The sequence below is a fragment of the Palaemon carinicauda genome, chromosome 29, assembly GCF_036898095.1.
Source record: "Palaemon carinicauda isolate YSFRI2023 chromosome 29, ASM3689809v2, whole genome shotgun sequence".
Taxonomy (NCBI): Eukaryota; Metazoa; Arthropoda; class Malacostraca; order Decapoda; family Palaemonidae; genus Palaemon; species Palaemon carinicauda.
In genome coordinates this window covers 48,683,835-48,703,555 of record NC_090753.1, presented here as the reverse complement: position 1 = coordinate 48,703,555, position 19,721 = coordinate 48,683,835, and the positions used below count along the sequence as shown (strand labels likewise).

The following is a 19,721-nucleotide window of genomic DNA, read 5'->3' as shown; positions in this document are numbered from 1 at the left end:
CAGATGGCTCAGTCACTCACTGTCCAAAGGAAAAGGCAACCCTTTTGGCTGATGTTTTTGACAGTAAACAGAGTAATGAAAAACTTGAACTTCCTCATTCCTGTTTTCCTGAGGCTAAACTAACTAGTTTAGCTTTTCGATCTCGTGAGATTAAAGCTCTGTTGGTGGACCTTGATACTTATGGAGGTGTAGACGCAAATGGTATTTTTCCTTTGTTTTTTATAAAGACAGCAGATTTCTTAGCTCCAAAGTTATGTTATTTTGCGCAAGTTAGCAAGAAGAGGAGCTTTTAGCACTTGTTGGAGAATTGGTAATGTTACTCCTCTATGTAAAAGTGTTTGTGGTAGCTCAAGTCCCACTGATTACCGCCCAATTTCCATAACTCCCATATTATCTAAAGTTTTTGAACGTCTTCTGGCAAAACGTCTTAATAGGTTTGCTGAAGGTAATCATCTACTCCCTAGTTTGCAATTTGGTTTTCGTAAAGGCCTTGGAGTATGTGATGCCCTTCTTACAATCTCCAATGCTGTACAGAAATCCCTTGATTGTGGTCAGGAAGTTCTTATGATTGGCCTTGATTTTAGTGCTGCCTTTGACCGTGATAATCTTGAGGCCCTTGTTTTCAAACTGAAACAGTTGGGAGTGGGTGGGTCGTTTCTTAGCATTATTATTTATTTTTTAAGTAATAGATCTCAAAGAGTTGTTGATGGGCACCTTAATGATTATAGGAATGTGATATCCGGTGTTCCACAGGGTAGTGTTCTTGGCCCATTACTTTTCATACTATATACACATGACATGTGGTTTGGCCTAGAAAACAAGCTTGTTGCATATGCAGATGATGCTACTCTCTTTGCATCAATTCCATCCCATGAGTGTAGATCTGGGGTTGGTGAATCCCTTAATAGAGATTTAGCTACAATTAGTGCATGGTGCAAATTATGGGGTATGAAGTTGAATCCTAACAAAACTCAAAGTATGATTGTAAGTAGGTCAAGGACAGTGGCTCCTCAACATACGGATCTCAGTATTGATAATGTTTTTTTAAATCTTTATGACTCTTTCAAAATTTTAGGTGTGATTCTCGACAGCAAATTTACTTTTGAGAAACATATAAGGTCTGTGTCTTCTTCAATTGCACAAAAAATAGGCTTATTGAGAAAGTCTTACAAGATTTTTGGTGATCAATCTATTCTGAAGAAGTGTTTTAATTCTTTCATTCTACCTTGTTTTGAGTCTGGTCTTCAGCTGCTGATTCTCATCTTAATTTGTTGGACAGAAACTTACTGTCTATTAAATTTCTTATTCCTGATCTAGATATTAATCTCTGGTACCGTCGTTCAATTAGTTCATTATGCATTCTGCATAAGATTTTTCATAACTCTGACCATCCTTTACATTCAGATCTCCCTGGACAATTCTATTCTGTTCGTAATACTAGGCAGGCAGTTAATTCTAATAGCCAGGCCTTCTCCATCATGAGGCTCAATACTACACAGTACTCTAGAAGTTTTATTCCAGCTGTTACCAAGTTGTGGAATGATCTTCCTAATCAGGTAGTTGAATCAGTAGTACTTCAAAAGTTCAAAGTTGGAGCAAATGCTTTTTTGTTGACCAGGTTTGTTTATGACATATTTGTTTTTGATGTTGTTAATAGTTTATATATGACATGTCTGTTTTGACGTTGTTACTTTTTTTAGAATGATTTATTGTTAATTTGTTCTCTTCATTTATTTATTTCCTTATTTCCTTTCCTCACTGGGCTATTTTTCCCTGTTGGAGCCCCTGGGCTTATAGCATCTTGCTTTTCCAACTAGGGCTGTAGCTTGGATAGTAATAATAATAATAATAATAATAATAATAATAGAGAAAGGTTTAGGACAATGAAAAACCACAAGCTATTAGTATTCATATATTCGACACAAACTACGTGCAAAATGTACACAAAAAATTCCTGTACATTAAAAGATACATAAATCTTTGATGATCTCCTCAACGAGTTCTTTCATTCATTCCCAAGATGTTTAAGGCCTGAAAAGATTAAAATTGTGATCAAAACTTCATAAAAACTTACCTAGAGTAAATTCTAATGTAAATCCAAATAAAAATTTTCGACAACTTATGAACAGTGTAAATTATAATCTATAAACTGATAAGTACTGTACTGTACTATACTACAGACGATCCTCAACTTACAAACTTAATAGGTTCCAAGAAGCTGTGCCTTGAGCCGAATTCTTATAAAGTTTGTCCTACACTAGGCCTAACCTAACTCCCATGTTTACAATTTCCAGCAAGTAAAGTTAACAAATAGGCTTGTTTCATATTAAATAAATATCAGGTTCTTGCAAATGTCATTTTGCTTAGTGTATTAAATTACATAATATGGTTTTATTACAGTATTTCTTTATCTTTATTACTGATATGATATTTTCATAATAAAATAAATTTTTGAATATACTTACCCGCTGGTTATATAAAAGAGCTGAAGTCCCTGACGCCAGGGCAGAAATTCAAATCTCGCGCTATCGAAGATACGCCAGGTGTACCAACCGCACCCTAGCGGTAGAACAGGTGGAACTACACACCAACTCCAGTTCTTCCATGCCTCATAGCCATACCATAGGTAGTCTCTAGAGGGGAGGAGGGAGGGTGTTAAATTTATATAACCAGCGGGTAAGTATATTCAAAAATTTATTTTATTATGAAAATATCATTTTTAAATATAAAACTTACCCGCTGGTTATATAAAAGAGCTGATTGACACCCCTTGGTGGCGGGTCAGAGACAGCTACATATAGAAAATTCACTTAAGGGTTACATACAATAAACTTAAGCAGTTCTCACCTGATAAGGAAGCTGACAGCAATGATACTCTGCCTCATTTCGTCCGCTATCCTTAAGAGATCCAGTAATCCACTCGGGCTGAAAATCTCTAGGAGCTGTCAAACGGTACAAACACCTATAACATGACAGGACCTCAACCAATACCCTTGTTCCGGGTGCACTCAAGGAACAAATTGACCACCTAGCCAAATCAAAGATTGCGGAAGACTGACGCCCAATCTCCACAAACAACCATAACAAACGAGTTCCAAGAGATAGAAAAGGGGTATTAGGAAAAAAGGGAACGTAGTGGTAGATCATTCACCTACTATCGCATTAGCCGCTATAAAAGGACCCAACGTAAAAAAGTCCTCATAGCGAGTCTGAACATTCTTCAAATAATGGGATGCAAAAACAGACTTACTTCTCCAAAATGTTGTATCCATCAGACTTTGCAGAGAACGGTTCTGTTTAAAAGCCACTGAAGTCGCTACCGCTCTGACTTCATGTGTCTTGACTTTGAGGAGCCTCTGATCCGACTCATCACACTGAGCATGAGCTTCTCGAATCAACAATCTAACGAAAAAAGACAAGGCATTCTTGGACATGGGCATCGAGGGTTTCCGGACTGCACACCACAGAGCGTCTGAGTTACCTCTCAGATTCTTAGTTCTGTCCACATAAAACCGTAGAGCTCTAACTGGACAGAGAACCCTTTCCAATTCACCGCCAGCCAAATCAGAAAGGTTAGAAATCTCGAAGGATTTGGGCCATGGTCGAGAAGGGTTTTCGTTCTTGGCCAGGAACCCCAGTTGCAAAGAACAAATGGCTTTCCCATTCCGAAAACCAATGTTCTTGCTTAAAGCGTGAACTTCACTAACTCTTTTCGCAGTGGCGAGGGTAACTAGAAAAAGGGTTTTCAAGGTTAAGTCCTTAAATGAAGCCGAGTGTAATGGCTCAAATCTGTCACTCATGAGAAATTTAAGGACAACATTCAAATTCCAGGCGATGGGAGCTGTTTGAATCTTCTTGGTCGTATCAAAAGACCTAAGTAAATCTCGTAGATCTTTATTATCAGAAAGGTCTAGGTTCCTGTGTCGAAAAACCGTCGCCAACATACTCCTGTAACCTTTAATAGTCGATGACGAGAAGTTATGCTTAACTTTAAGGTCCAAGAAAAAATCTGCTATTTGGGAAAGCGATGTACTGGAAGAGGAAATCGCGTTAGTTCTACACCATTCCCTGAACAACTCCCACTTGGACTGATACACCTTGATGGTTGAAGACCTTCTTGCCCTTGCAATTGCCTTGGCTGCCTTCTTCGAAAATCCTCTAGCTCTAGCGAGTTTTTCGATAGTCTGAAGGCAGTCAGACGTAGAGCTCGGAGGTTTTGATGATTTCGGGCCAAGTGAGGTTGTCTGAGAAGATCGGGTCTCATGGGAAGGCTTCTCGGGACATCCACCATCCATTCCAGTACCTCTGGAAACCAGCTCCTTGACGGCCAGAACGGAGCTATCAGTGTCATTCTGGTCTCCTCGTGTGAAACGAACTTCTGAATCACTTTGTAAAGGATCTTGAACGGAGGGAAAGCATAAACCTCCATGTGTGACCAGTTCATCAGAAAAGCGTCTATGTGTAAAGCTTCGGGGTCTGGAACCGGAGAGCAGTAACACTCTAGCCGTTTGGTCTTCGCGGTGGCAAAGAGATCCACGAGAGGTCGACCCCATAACCGCCACAGACTCTTGCAGATGTCCGGGTGCAGAATCCATTCTGTGGAGAGAACCTGACCTTTCCTGCTGAGTCTGTCTGCGCTCACATTGTTGACCCCCTGGATGAACCGCGTCAAAAGAGTCACCTTCCTTTCCTCCGCCCAGATGAGGAGCAGTCTTGCAATCTCGAACAGAGACCAAGAGTGGGTCCCGCCTTGTTTCGCAATATAGGCCAGAGCTGTCGTGCTGTCCGAATTGACTTGGACTACCTTGCCCCTGATCTGCTTTTCGAAGCCGATGAGAGCCAGATGAATAGCTAAAAGCTCTTTTTGATTGATGTGGAGAGAGGTTTGCTCCACCGTCCAAGTCCCCGAAAGTTCCTGCTTCTCTAGAGTGGCTCCCCACCCCGAGTTGGAGGCGTCGCAACACAACACGAGGTTTGGGTTCCTCTGAAGTAAAGACAAGCCTTCTTTCAGTCTGGGCTCGTTGTTCCACCATTGAAGATGAGACTTGATGGAAGTCGAGATGGGAATGCAATCCCTGTCGAGGCTGTCCCCTTTCTTCCAATGGCGGTTGAGATGAAACTGAAGAGGACGCAAGTACAACTTCCCCAGGGTCACGAACTTCTCTAACGACGAGAGAGTCCCCAGAAGACTCATCCAATCTCTGACGGAGCAAAGATCTCTCTTCAGGAACGTTTGTACTTTTAGGAGGGCTGCTTGGATTCTCACCGACGACGGAAAAGCCCGAAAACTCCGACTGTGAATCTCCATCCCCAAATAAAGAATCTCCTGGGATGGAATGAGTTGTGATTTTTCCGAGCTCACCAGGAGACCCAGTTCTCTGGAGAGATCCAAAGTCATCTTGAGGTCCTTCAAACAACAATCGGCTGAGGAGGCTCTTATCAGCCAATCGTCCAGATACAGAGAGGCCCTGATTCCCCTCGAATGCAGCATGCTTGCCACGTTCAGCATGATCTTGGTGAACAATAGAGGAGCCGTGCAGAGTCCGAAACAAAGAGCCCTGAACTGAAAAACCTTGTTTCCGTCCATGAACCTCAGATAACGTCTGCAGCTGGGATGAATCGGAAGGTGGAAATAGGCATCCTGAAGATCTAAAGAGACCATCCAATCGTCCTTCCTCACAGCTGCCAGAACTGTTTTCTGAGTCTCCATAGTGAACGTCGAGTTTTGGACGTAACCATTTAGCACACTTACGTCCAGAACCGGTCTCCACCCCCCGGAACTCTTGGGTACTAGAAAAAGGCGGTTGTAAAACCCCGGAGGAGACGTAACATCCTGCACTTCCTCTATTGCTTGTTTCTCTAATAAAAGAGACGTCTGTAGAAGCATGGCTTGTTTCTTGGGACCCTCTCTGTATTTGGGCGAAAGATCCACTGGATCTGTGACTAAAGGAGGATTGGTCAGGAAGGGGATCTTGTAGCCTTCCTTTAACACCTGGACGGACCAGGGGTCCGCTCCATTCCTCTCCCAAGCCTCCCAAAAGTGAGTCAACCTGGCCCCCACTGCTGTCTGAAGGAGAGAGCAGTCAGACTTTACCTCGGCCGGACTTGCCCCCTCTGCCTCTAGGCTTCCTTCCTTCTGGTTTAAAAGAGCCTCTTCCAGAGGGCTTCCCACGAAAGGACTGAGGTCGAAACCCAGAAGAAGATTCCTTAGGTTTACGAGAGGAGAATGACGGAGGCAAAACTTTCCTAGTCGAATGAGTAACTATGTCATGTGTGGCCTTCTGAGTGAGAGCAGTAGCCACCTCGCCCACCAATTCCTGAGGAAATAATGAATTAGACAAAGGTGCGAAAAGAAGGCCCGTTTTCTGATAGGGAGACACTCCTGCGGAGAGGAAAGAGCACATCGTGGCCCTTTTCTTGAGAATTCCAGCTGTAAACAAGGCAGCAAGTTCGTTGGAGCCATCCCTCACACCTTTGTCCAAGCAGGACATCAAATGAACCAAACCACTAGTGTCCGTTTCCGTCATATCAGAGACCCTCTTACTCAAAGCCCCCAAAGCCCAGTCCAAAAAATTAAAAACTTCGAAGGCCCTGAAAAGACCTTTAAGCAAATGGTCGAACTCTGGAATGGACCACCAAATCTTCGTCTTCCTTAAGGCAAGACGACGAGAAGCATCTACCAAACTTGAAAAATCCCCTTGTGCAGAAGAAGGAAAACTCAAGCCCAACACTTCACCAGTCTCATACCACACACTAGATTTAGAGGCTAACCTAGCGGGAGGAAAGGCAAAGGCCGTCTTACCAAAAGATTTCTTGGAGTCCAACCAAGAACCCATTAACTTCAAGGCCCGCTTAGAGGATCGAGAAAGAACCATCTTGGTGTAAACTGGAACCTTAGTAGCTTTACCTAAGATGAATTCAGAAGGTGGAGAACGAGGAGCCACAGGGGTAAAAGAATCCGGGAAAATTCCAGTTAGAATAAGCATAAACTTGCGAAGGTCCACAGCATGCTGATAATGCTTCTCCTCCTCATTCTCAGAGACTTCCTCAATAGGATTATCCTCATCCGACTTTTCCTCTGGTTCGTCTTCTGGCAGTGCAGCAACAGCCGCAGCCTGAACCGAAGGAACAACGTCTGGATGGGACTGCCTGTCAAGGCTAACATCTGTGTCAATTTGAAGGGAAGAAGTAGAAGTAGATTGATGCGAAACACGGACATGTAGACGATCATCCTCAACCAACAACTGTTTAGACCGCTTAGAATCCGACTGCTGTTGAACAGAAGAACGCTTGAAATCAGAAGGTAACTGTTGAAGATCGCCGCGAGGTCGCGTAAAGTCCGAGGACCGTTGCTGCGAACGATCAAAGTAGTCAGGATGTCGCCGCTGTAAACCAATGTTTTGACGCGACGCGTCCAAAAGTTGTTGCCGCGGGCGATCCACTACTTCAAATTGTTGCCGCGTCTCGTCCACTTGTCGACGCCGATGTTCTTCCCCGCGACCAGAATACGCAAACTGGTCAACCAAAACTCTCTGACGCGACTCATCAAAATCAACCTGGCGTTGAACACTGTGACTGGGAGACCGTCTAAGTGATAACTCGTCAAGACCAGATACCATCGAACGTTTGTGCGATAACTGGTCTGACAACGAACGCCCAGACACAACGCCAACACCTGGTTGATAAGAATCCATCAACGACGAGAGTTGTTCCTTCATAGACAAAAGCGCAGACCATTTCGGATCAACAGAACTCCTAGAAGGAAGATTCGCACCAATGTCACCACGCATTTCGGGGGAAGAAAGCCAATCCGATGGAAGAGGAGGTGCATGAATAGTAACAAGGTCCGAATCGGAAGGAATCATATCCACACGAACACGGTGATCTGAACGTTTGGCCGGAGTGCAAGCGCTGGGAGAACGGAAACGTTCCGGTGAACCCCACGAACTACATCCTGGACGCACAGGCGATTCCCGACGCTGTGAATCAACATGGATTCGTTTAAGCGGTCTCGACGCTCGCCGCCAGATCTCACTCCCCGACCCTTCATCGGAAGACGGGGATAACGCATGAACCTCACCTTTCCTACGATGAGGGTGAACGACCTGAGCTACGGCAACAGGAACGTTCGAGGGGACGTCTGCACGATTGATGATGCTTCTCGTTCCCTTAAGCCGTTCGACATTACTTCTCCCATGGGTTCGAGAGCTCGAAAGAGGTCTAAGGCTAGGTGAACGACAAGATCGTGCCGACGCACCCTCCGCAACACTAAACACATTATCAACACTTGTCACAACACCGAGAGAGTCACGATTCTTCGGTACCACATCAGACACTCGTGTCGACGCACCCTCCGCAACACTAAACACATTATCAACACTTGTCACAACACCGAGAGAGTCACGATTCTTCGGTACCACATCAGACACTCGTGTCGACGCACCCTCCGCAACACTAAACACATTATCAACACTTGTCACAACACCGAGAGAGTCACGATTCTTCGGTACCACATCAGACACTGAAACACTTTCCACAGTTCCGATAGGCTCACGGTTTTTCAATACCTTTAACTCGGAAAAGATAGTATTTCTATCGGCTGCTAAGGACTCAACTTTCTCACCAAGAGACAAAATAGCAGTAAACATGTCCTTCATAGTAGGTTCCTGATCTACCACCACAGGGGAAGGAACAGGATTAGGAACAGGTAAATTAGGTAAGGTTCTATCCACAGATCGGGAAGAACTACGCCTAACTCTATCTCTCTCTAATCTCCTAACATAACGATCGAAAGTAACAAAATCATCATTAGTTAAGGAAAGACACTCATTACACCTATCATCTAATGAACAAAATTTACCCCTACATTTTACACAAATAGAATGAGGATCAATAGATCCATTAGGGAGTCGTGTACGACAACCCTCACTAACACACCTACGCTGAGCAGGGGAGGAGTCGGCCATTTTAAAAGCTAACGTGAGAGACCGACAAGCAAAAAGTAAGGGAAAAAGCAATAAAGAAAATCTCAAACAAAAAGATTTCAAGATAAGAACCAAGGAAAATTAATCAACGATAGCTTAAACTCAAAAAAGAACGTTGTACATCACCAAACAACTTCCCAAGAGAGTAAAAACACGAGAGCGAACTTCTATATGTCAGTCAGCTATGACGGCAGAGAGAAGAACTGGAGTTGGTGTGTAGTTCCACCTGTTCTACCGCTAGGGTGCGGTTGGTACACCTGGCGTATCTTCGATAGCGCGAGATTTGAATTTCTGCCCTGGCGTCAGGGACTTCAGCTCTTTTATATAACCAGCGGGTAAGTTTTATATTTAAAAATATCATATTACAGTACAGTATACTGTACAAACTTTTGATACAATATCTGAGATGTCTGATTTAAATTGGATTAGTGTTTGTATCTACGAATGTTTGTAAGCTGAGGATCTTATATGTAATGCTATAAATTACTATTAGCAAAACCACAATTTAAGGGGGTTTTCAAAACATTACAAGTTGATTAATATAATACATTCATTCACTTAATAATAACTTTTTCTCCTCTCAATCCGAGATGAGACATAAGAGATCATGGGGATATTTTGTATTTGAAAATAATGTGTATAACAACATTGTCATGTTTTTGTGTATAGACAAACCATTGTCTTATACTGCCAAATATTTAAGTTACCCTCTTAATGAGAGAATGCCTTGATGAAGTCATTAAGCTTCAGCACGGCATTTAATTCCCGTGCTGAAACTTGGTGACGGGCAAGAGGGCTCTCGAACTTGGGGAAATTGCTCCCCCAGTTCGAATCTAAATTTCTCTCTTTTACCTTTTTCTTTTTCTCAATACTACTTCGACCTTATCCTAATTTCACAAACTTTCTTTAGTCTTGCTTTCCAAACTCTATGAGAAAAATTTCCCTCATTATATGTGTGTATATATTATGTACATATATATTTATTTATTTATTTTTTTTTCTTTTCTCCTATGGCTTGGATGTTTTCACATCCATTGTAGCCCCGGCGGGGATGTTCATACATCCTTTATTGCTGCCTGCTTTGATGAGTGGGAGGAGGTATCGCGGTTGGGAGGTGTTTGCATTCAAAGCTATATATGAGAGTATTGGATGATTTCAGCCATCCCGAAGATGGTTTGGACCTTTTTGGCGGAACTATTCTCAAGTGTTGGGTCTTCGGAATCCAGGGGGATCCAATGCTTGGGGTAGGACTCTCGGCTTTTGGCCGGAAGCCCGTCATTATAGATATGGGGAGGATGATTCCATAATTTCTTGGTCTCAGTCCTAACAGGCGGGTTCAGCTTACACCTGTGCCTCTATATCTGTTTTGATGCTATCCTTCGGGTAGGGTATGGAGTGGACCATCTGGGAAGTATACTCTCATTGTGCCGATAGTAGAGAGTGCAAATTTCCTTTCCGACGCGTGATGGCCTAACATTCTCGAGCAGGTACATCAAACTAACTCTTTTCCCTCTCTTTACTATAATGGATTCTTTAAGGAACGAACCCCCATCCCCTGGATACGCTGACTCTCCCCCGGCACTGTTGACGACCACTGCTAATGTGATAAGGAATAGCTCTGTTGATGACCTCGGAACGGGAAAGGACCATTCTACTGATATTTCTAAATCGAGTAATTTGGGTAACACGAGGAAACTTCGAATCCTCCATGTTACACAAATTTCAATAGAAACAAATTATGATGATCTATGTAAAGCATTTGAATGCTATGGATGCATAAAAGAAATAAGGATGAAACTTGTAGCTGAAACTTGGGATTCATGGATATCTTATAGTAGTTATGACGAAGCATTTAGTGCAATAAGTAATTTGAATAATATTAAAATTAATAACTTGAATGTCGGGGCTGCTCTCTGCGATAAGGTACCAAAAGATTTAGATGTGTACAGGCCTGCCGATTGGTTGGAAAAAGGCACAGATTTAGTCATGCCCTCCCAGAGAAATCCAAAACCACCGATGTGGCTTATAGCTGAATCAAAGGGGGTTACAGGGAATTATTTTAAAATATGCAAATTGATTCAGAAAAAAGTAGGAACTATTGCACCAGGCGATATATCTCGTTTTGGAAAAAATAGTTTCCTTATCCATGCCAAATCCAGTACACAGTCGGTAATATTGTCCAATATGAAAATAAATAATGATGACATTAAGTTAGATGTCAAACCCCACCTAAATTTTAGCTACGGAAGGGGCGTAGTTTTTAACAGAGACCTATATGATTTTACAGAGGAGGAGATACTGGCCATGTGTCCATTAAATGTTTGGAAAGTTCATAAAGTCCCAGGTACATCAATGATAATCCTTACGTTCCAGGATGCTGATGTACCTTTTCATATTATTATCGAGAACGAAAGGATTAAAGTAAGACCCTTCAAGCAGAAGCCATTGCAATGCTTTAATTGTTTTAAATTTGGGCACCCGTCCAAAGTTTGCAAAAATGAGAAGATGTGTGGTATTTGCTCCAAATCTTACCATGGAGAGTGTGCACTTGGAGCCAGGTGTTTAAATTGCAGCTCGAATCACAAATCCACAGACAAGATTTGCGAGCTATATAAGTTGGAGGAAGCTGCCCTCAACAAATCAAACTTAGAACACATAAGTGTGACCCATGCCAAAAGACTATTAAATAAATCAAATACATATGCTAAGGCATTAAAATCAAACCAACCTAGCACTGCCAATAGCTCAAAAAAAAGTATACTATCTGACAAAATGTCAAATAACGAGGTAACCTTATCACCTCCTGAGGCTTTACCACGGTGTATTAACACTAGGTCATTGCCCATTGCTGTACAGCCTTCAGCCGCCATTACAAAAAGTAATACAAACCTCTCTCAGGCCATGTCCTTGCCTGATCTGATGGAGGTTCCACTTAAGACTAACTTACCTGATGCACCTGTTGTGGGAAAGGTGCAAAAACCTCGAATCCCACCATCTATTAATCGCAAAAGAGAGAGACCTCCATCTCTCTCTCCACCCTCCATTAGAAACGTTAAGGTTATGACATCAAATAAATTTGATGTTTTGTCTGTTGATGTTTCTAATGAACCAGAAGATGGACTGAATAAATCAGAAATTCAAGTTGAGGTCCACCATCCACCTCAACAAATAGATAAAAAGAATACAAAGAAAAACACCAACGTTAAACCCAACATAACAAGACCACCTCTGAAGAAACATACTGGTAATAATGTTACATTAAAAACTGCTAATGGGAAGACCTCATCCAAGATGTCTTCCAGAAATAATCCATAGTTTTCTCCTCCATTTTGCAATGGAACTGTCAGGGTTTGAGGGCGAAATATGAAGAACTTAAGCTCCTAATTCATGAGCATTCCCCCATAATTGTATGTCTACAGGAAAGTATGCTTGATTCTAACACTCCTAGTCCTCGAGAGTATGTTAGCTATAGAACACCATATAATCAACAAGCAGGGAGCCATGGCGGAAGTCTCATGTACATTCGTCGAGATGTTCCCCAAATACCCATGTCTATACGTACAACCCTGCAGGCAGTTGTTGTACAAATTGATATTGGGAGAAAATATACAATATGCTCTCTGTACTTACCTCCAAATGATAATATTTTATATGATGATTTAGCAGAGGTCATTCAACAACTCCCTCAACCTTTTCTCTTACTGGGAGATATGAATGGTAGACATCCTTTATGGGGTGATGTTTTGGCCAACACAAGGGGCAATATTATCTCATCAATTGTGGAGAATGAGGATGTGGGACTCCTTAATACCGGAGAGCCCACACACTTCCATGTTCAGACAGGTACTTTGTCATGCATTGACCTTTCAATTGCAAGCTCTAACTGCCTTCTTGATTTTGATTGGAGGACATTAGATGATTGGCATACTAGTGATCATGCACCAATCATTATAAACACCAACAAGGGTCCGCCTTTGCAAAGATCGCCACGTTGGAATCTAGACAAGGCAGACTGGGTTAAATTTTGTGAGCTAAGTGAAATCGAAGGGAGAGCAGAACAGTTTGAAAGTATTGATGATGCCATAGACCTACTGAATGGAACTCTTCATACAGCAGGAGTCAATTCAATTCCCAAAACAACAGGGTTATTCAAACGACGACCAGTCCCGTGGTGGTCTTCAGAACTAACTGCACTCCACAGAGCCACAAGAAGATCTCTAACACGATTGCGTAGACGCAGAACTGATGAGAATTTAATAATGTACAAGAAATGTAGAGCACAGTTCCGTCGTGCCATGAAAGAAGCAAGGCGCCAGTCATGGATGTCTTTTGTTTCCTCTATTAACAGTAGAACACCACCATCTTCTGTGTGGAGGAAAGTAAAAAAGATAGCTGGCAAATTCACCCCCAACCCACCACCAGTGTTGAAGGTGAATGGCCAGTATGTAACTGAAGCAAATGAAGTTAGCAATGCCCTGGCTAATCATTTTTCAAATGTATCCAGCAAGTGTGAAGGAGCCCCTGGTCACCAGTATAGGAGCACTGAAGAAAAGAAAATTTTAAATTTTGCAACAAGAAGGGAAGAGTCGTATAATTCTCCTTTCACTGAAAGAGAATTTGATTCCGCACTTGCTCATTGCAACGATACAGCCCCTGGACCCGATGGAATTCCATATGCAATGATTAAACATGTACATTTTAATACAAAGCTATTTATTTTAAGCATTATTAATAGAATATGGCATGATCATAGCTACCCAAGTGTTTGGGAACTAGCCATTATTTTAGCCTTTTTAAAACCCGGTAAAGACAAGTTTTTAGCAGCAAACTATCGTCCTATTGCATTGACATCTTGTTTATGTAAAATCATGGAGAAGATGGTCAATGCAAGGCTGATATGGTACCTTGAAAAGAAAGGTATTTTATCACCGATTCAATGTGGATTCCGAAAAATGCACTCAACTACTGATGTGTTGATACGACTTGAGTCATCTATTTGTGAAGCCTTTGCTTCCAAACAGCACCATGTTACAGTATTTTTTGACCTTGAAAAGGCATATGATACCACATGGAGATATGGTATTCTTAAAACCATTCATGAATTGGGATTGAGAGGAGAGCTGCCACTATTTATTCAGGCATTTCTTTCACGTAGAGTTTTTCAAGTGAGAGTGGGGGAAACTCTATCAGAGAGTAAGTGCCAGGAAGAAGGAGTTCCTCAGGGTAGTGTGCTGAGTGTAACCCTTTTTGCACTAGCAATTAATGGGATATCCTCAGCCATTCCCCAGGATGTTCTCTCAACACTATTTGTGGATGATCTCTCAATATCATTTGCTGGCACTAGAATGGCAATGGTTGAGAGAAAAGTCCAACTCTCTATTGATAAAATTATCCAGTGGGCTGACATGAATGGATTTAAGTTCTCGACAAGTAAAACTACCATTGTCCATTTTTGTCGTATCCGGGGAGTACATCCAGACCCGGATATATACATTAAAGGTCAACGGATACCATGTGTATCGGAAACCAAATTTTTAGGTTTGATATTTGACTGTAGACTTACATGGGTTTCTCACCTAAAAGCGCTAAAAGCTAAATGTGTTGAAGCTCTGAATATCTTAAAAGTATTGTCCCATACATCATGGGGGGCAGACCGCAATACTATTTTAAAATTATACAAGGCCTTGATTTTTTCCAAAATTAGTTATGGTTGTGAGGTATATTCTTCAGCCACCCCAAGCCGGTTAAAAATATTAGACTCGATACATCATGCAGGTATTAGATTATCTACTGGAGCTTTTAAAACCTCGCCTATCCCAAGTCTCCTTGTTGATGCTGGAGAGTTACCTCTAGACCTTTACCGAATGTCTTCCATTCTTCGGTATTGGTTTAGATTGCAAAGACTCCCTAGCTCTCTAGCCTTTCAGACTGCAAGCCTTGTAAGACACGCATCATACTTTGAGTTGCACCCAAAATCTCCTCAACCTTATGGCTTTCGGGTGAAACGATTTTTAAATAGTCTGGATATAATTAGAAATAAGGTACTTCCATTCAAGGTATCATCAACGCCTCCATGGAAATTACCTGACATATCTTTTTGTAAATACTTTATTGGAGTTAAGAAGAATATGACTGACTTAGAATCCAGGTCTCTTTTTATGGAACATGTCGAAGAACATAGGGGATCGACTTTTATATATACTGATGGCTCCAAATCTGATGCTGGCGTTGGATTTGGAGTACATAGTAATGATTTTAATTGTAGAGGTGCACTTCCTCTAACAGCTTCCATATTTACTGCCGAACTGTATGGCATATTAACCGCTATTGAGAAAATAGCTTTGGAAAAGGAGGGTAATTTTACAATTTTTAGTGATGCAAGGAGTGTTCTTCAAGCTTTAGAAGTTTTTAATTCTAGTAACCCTCTAGTTTTAAAGATTTTAGAATGGCTTTTTATTATTGGACGGAAAGGTATAACTGTTCGATTTTGTTGGGTTCCAGCACATGTAGGTGTGTCTGGGAATGAGAAGGCAGATTTACTGGCGAAGAATGCGGCATCCGAGTTGCTACCAAGGAGGTATCCCATTCCATGTAACGATCTCCTACCTTACATCAAGAAATTGGTTTGTGATAAATGGCAACAGCACTGGGACAGTCAAGACGGCAATAAAATGAGGGAAGTAACAAATATCATATCACCTTGGAGGTATAACATGATTCCCCGAAAATGGGAGACGACTCTTTGTCGTCTCCGTATTGGTCACACACGGTTGACACACGAGTTTCTGCTGAAGGGCCAACACCAACCGTATTGCGAGGACTGCTTAGTACCTTTAACAGTGAGGCATTTGTTGACCGAATGCCCTAATTTTACTAACTTAAGAAATAGATATCTGTTTGAGGCTCGAGGTGAGGATGGCAGGTTTATCCTTGCCAAGATTCTTGGACATGATGCGTCTTACTATGCGAGCGGAATTTTTAGATTTATTTCAGAAGCAGGTCTTCTGAAAACTATTTAACTATTTTAATGACTTCTTAATTTTTATGGTTTTAATCGAATTCTCTTTTAATTTTCATATACAGTAAATGGTATCGGCGTCAATGACCTTAGATGTCAGAATGCCAGAAAACTTTCAATCAATCAAAAAAATATTTAAGTTACAAAAGAAGGCAACCTTAATACTGAGTAGCTCTTTAACTCTATAACTGGCAGAATAATGTTGTTGTTGTTGTTGATTGCCTGGTCCTTCTTGCAATATTACAGCCCATAACCCTCCCTGGAAGATAGTTATTTGGTATGAAAGGACCTACACGTACTGTATATAAGAAGGCATCAACCCACTCTAAAGTGCAAGATATTTTAGAGATTACATATGATAATCATATTCTAACTTTACAAGTTTATTCCATACACATACCATAATTCAACAGAAATAGAGAGGTAGACATATACGGTAAATAGCAGAGGGGAAAACAACAAAACTTTTTTATAATGGAAGTACAGTACTGTAGAAGAACTTTTCTTATTTTGCTTAATCAAGCCTTTTCTGACCGTGAATTAAAAACTGTGATAAAATAACAACTAAGGGCAAGGCTACCTCCAAAGACTCAAAACTCATAGATCTGGTACTTAATTTCGACGGCGTGACAGTAGAGTCCGACATCATGATATAAATCCTGGATAAATCCAGGAAAAAACACACACCGAAAAAGTGAACTGCACAAAGCAAGTGCTATGAAAGGAGTGACGTCACTGGCGTGGGTTAGGTTAGTGGTAGTAGTGTTGATCGGCACCTCGCTGTGGCGGGGGTTTTGAAGAGGAGATATCTAAATGGTGCGAGACCTCTGGTTGTGAATCATCACGCCCCAGTATTATATCGACACCTTATATAGGTGAGCGAGCTGGGTTCAACCTGGCATTCCGATGCAATTTTTTCTCTGGTAATATATAGCAGTTATATACCTTAGAAATGGTGCTAAAGGAGCATTTCACTGGGCGGCACAGGTCTCTCGCCCAGAAATAGATTTTTCCTTCGTCAAAATCCCTAATTTTCTCATTATCTTTAAAATTTATTAACAGTAGTTTTCTTATTACAATAAGAATATCTATACAATTCATTGAGCAAGCAACATTTGTATTTTTACAAAATAATGCTCTCTCTCTCTCTCTCTCTCTCTCTCTCTCTCTCTCTCTCTCTCTCTCTCTCTCTCTCTCTCTCTCATATAGATTTAGGATTAACTAGTAGAATAGCCAAATTTGCTGACTATACTAAATGCAATCTTAGAAGTACAGGGTGGTTTTAGAAGAGGTAGGAGATGTATGAATCAGATTTTTAGTTAGGCAGATATGCGAGAAATATTTAGCAAAAGGCAAGGAGGTGTATGATACGTTTATGGATCTGGAGAAAGCATATGCTAGAGTTGATAGGGAAGTGATGTAGAATGTGATGAGGTTGTATGGAATTGGTGGAAGGTTGTTGCAAGCATTGGAGAAAGTACAAAGGTAGTAAAGTGTGTGTTAGGATAGGAAATGAAGTGAGCGAGTGGTTTCCAGTGAGAGTGGGGCTGAGACAGGGATGTGTGATGTTGCCATGGTTGTTCAACTTGTTTGTTGATGGAGTGGTGAGAGAGGTGAATGCTCGAGGGCTAGGACGAGATTTGAAACTGATAGAAGAGAGTGATCATGAATGGGAGGTAAATCTGTTGTTGTTTTGCAGATGATACTGTACTGGTTGCAGACTTAGAAGAGAAGCTTGGTCGATTAGTGACAGAGGTTAGAAGGGTGTGTGAGAGAAGGAAGTTTAGAGTTAATGTGGGTAAGAATAAGGTTATGAGATGCACGAGAAGGGAAGGTGGTGCTAGGTTGAATGTCATGTTGAATGGAGAGTTACTGGAGGAAGTATTTCAGTTCAAGTACTTGGGGTCTGTTGTTGCAGCAAATGGTGGAGTGGAAGCAGATGTACGACAGAGAGTGAATGAAGGATCCAAAGTGTTAGGGGCCAGTGAAGGGAGTGTAAAGAATAGAGGGTTAGACATGAATGTAAAGAGAGTTTTGTATGAGAAAGTGATTGTACCAATTGTGATGCATGGATTGGAGTTATGGGGAATGAAAGTGACGAAATGTCTGAGGAATATGGCTAGTGTATCTCAATTAGATAGGGTTAGGAACGAAGTAGTGAGGATGAGAACGGGTGTAAGAAATTATTTAGCAGTTAGTGGATATGATTGTGTTGAGGTGGATTGGCCATGTTGAGAGAATGGAAAGTGGCTGTCTGCTAAAGAAGGTGATGAATGCTAGAGTTGATGGGAGAGGTACAAGAAGAAGGCCAAGATTTGGGTGGATGGATGGATGGAGTGAAGAAAGCTCTGGGTGATAAGAGAGGCAAGAGAGTGTGCTAGAAATAGGAATGAATGGCGAGCGATTGTGACGCAGTTCCGGTACGCCTTGCTGCTTCCTCCGGTTGCCTTGGTGACTGCGGAGGTAGCAGCAGTAGGGGAGTCAGTGTATGAAACTTCATCTGTGGTGGATAACGAGGGAGTGTGGGCTGTGGCACCCTAGCAGTACCAGCCAAACTTGGCTGTAAATCCCTCGTCAGGCTGGGAGGAGCGGAGAGAGGAAAGGTCCCCTTTAGTTCATTTGTTTGATGTCGGCTACCCCCCAAAATTGGGCGAAGTGCCTTCGTAAATAGATAGATTAAATTAGGCATAAATGCTGCAGACTTCGAAAACGTAGAAGCCTTAAGAGAGGATCTAGTAAAGCTAGGTGAATGCTCCAGAAAATGGCAAGTGCCTTTCAACTGTGGGAAATGTAAAGTCATGCACACAGGTTATAGTAACCCACAGTCAGATTACTCACTGCTGGGTAATGAAATAGAGAATGTAGACCAAGAGGAAGATCTTGGTACATGTATTATTATCAGCAAGGATTTGAAGTTAACCAAACAGAGCATAAAACGTGAAAAAGCACAGAAACTAATTGGCTGCATAAAGAGACAATTCAAATACAGAAACAAAGACACTGTACTACAGCTGTACACATTACTAGTAAGGCCCCATCTAGAATACGGAGTCCAATTCAGGGCTCCAAGTATTCAGAAGGATATAGATAGATTGGAAGTAGTACAAGCTAGGGTCACCAACCTAGTTCCAAGACTTAGGCAATTCGGATATTGACGGAGGATGGAATGTTTGAACTTATTTGATCTACAAACTTGACGACTAAAGGGACAGTTAATAGAGGCATTCAAAATTCTTCAAGCAATAACAAATGTAAATTATAACTGTCTATTCTCGCTTAGCACAAATCAGTACAGAGGTAACGGATACAAACTGGAATTGAAAAGATACACCACTCAATGTGGCAATTTCATTACATACAAAATAGCAAATAATTGGAATAGACTTCCAGCGGATGTAGTAAACAGTAACACAGTAAAAGAGTTCATGAATAAGGTAGACAAGATCATAAGAAATCTCTAAATGCTTAAACTAAATTGCTCTACCAAAGATCAAATGGAGTCTCTGCGGATGGACTAAAGAGATTTGAGTCATCCAAAAAATTCAAGAAATCTCTAAATGCTTAAACTAAATTGCTCTACCAAAGATCAAATGGAGTCTCTGCGGATGGACTAAAGAGATTTGAGTCATCCAAAAAAATTCTCTCTCTCTCTCTCTCTCTCTCTCTCTCTCTCTCTCCTCTCTCTCTCTCTCCTCTCTCTCTCTCTCTCTCTCTCTCTC

General features: G+C 41.6%; 1 protein-coding gene across 1 annotated transcript in view; it reads right to left on the bottom strand.

Annotated features, from left to right (window-relative positions):
- Positions 1-1,898: 1,898 nt before the first annotated feature.
- The window catches only part of LOC137622183 (ubiquinone biosynthesis protein COQ9-B, mitochondrial-like), a 96,739-nt gene continuing 78,916 nt past the window's right edge, over positions 1,899-19,721 (bottom strand). Inside the window, exon 7 of the mRNA XM_068352621.1 lies at positions 1,899-2,031. Coding sequence (XP_068208722.1) covers positions 1,993-2,031 — 39 coding nt within the window. The 3' untranslated portion in view covers positions 1,899-1,992. The remainder of the gene's footprint in view (positions 2,032-19,721) is intronic.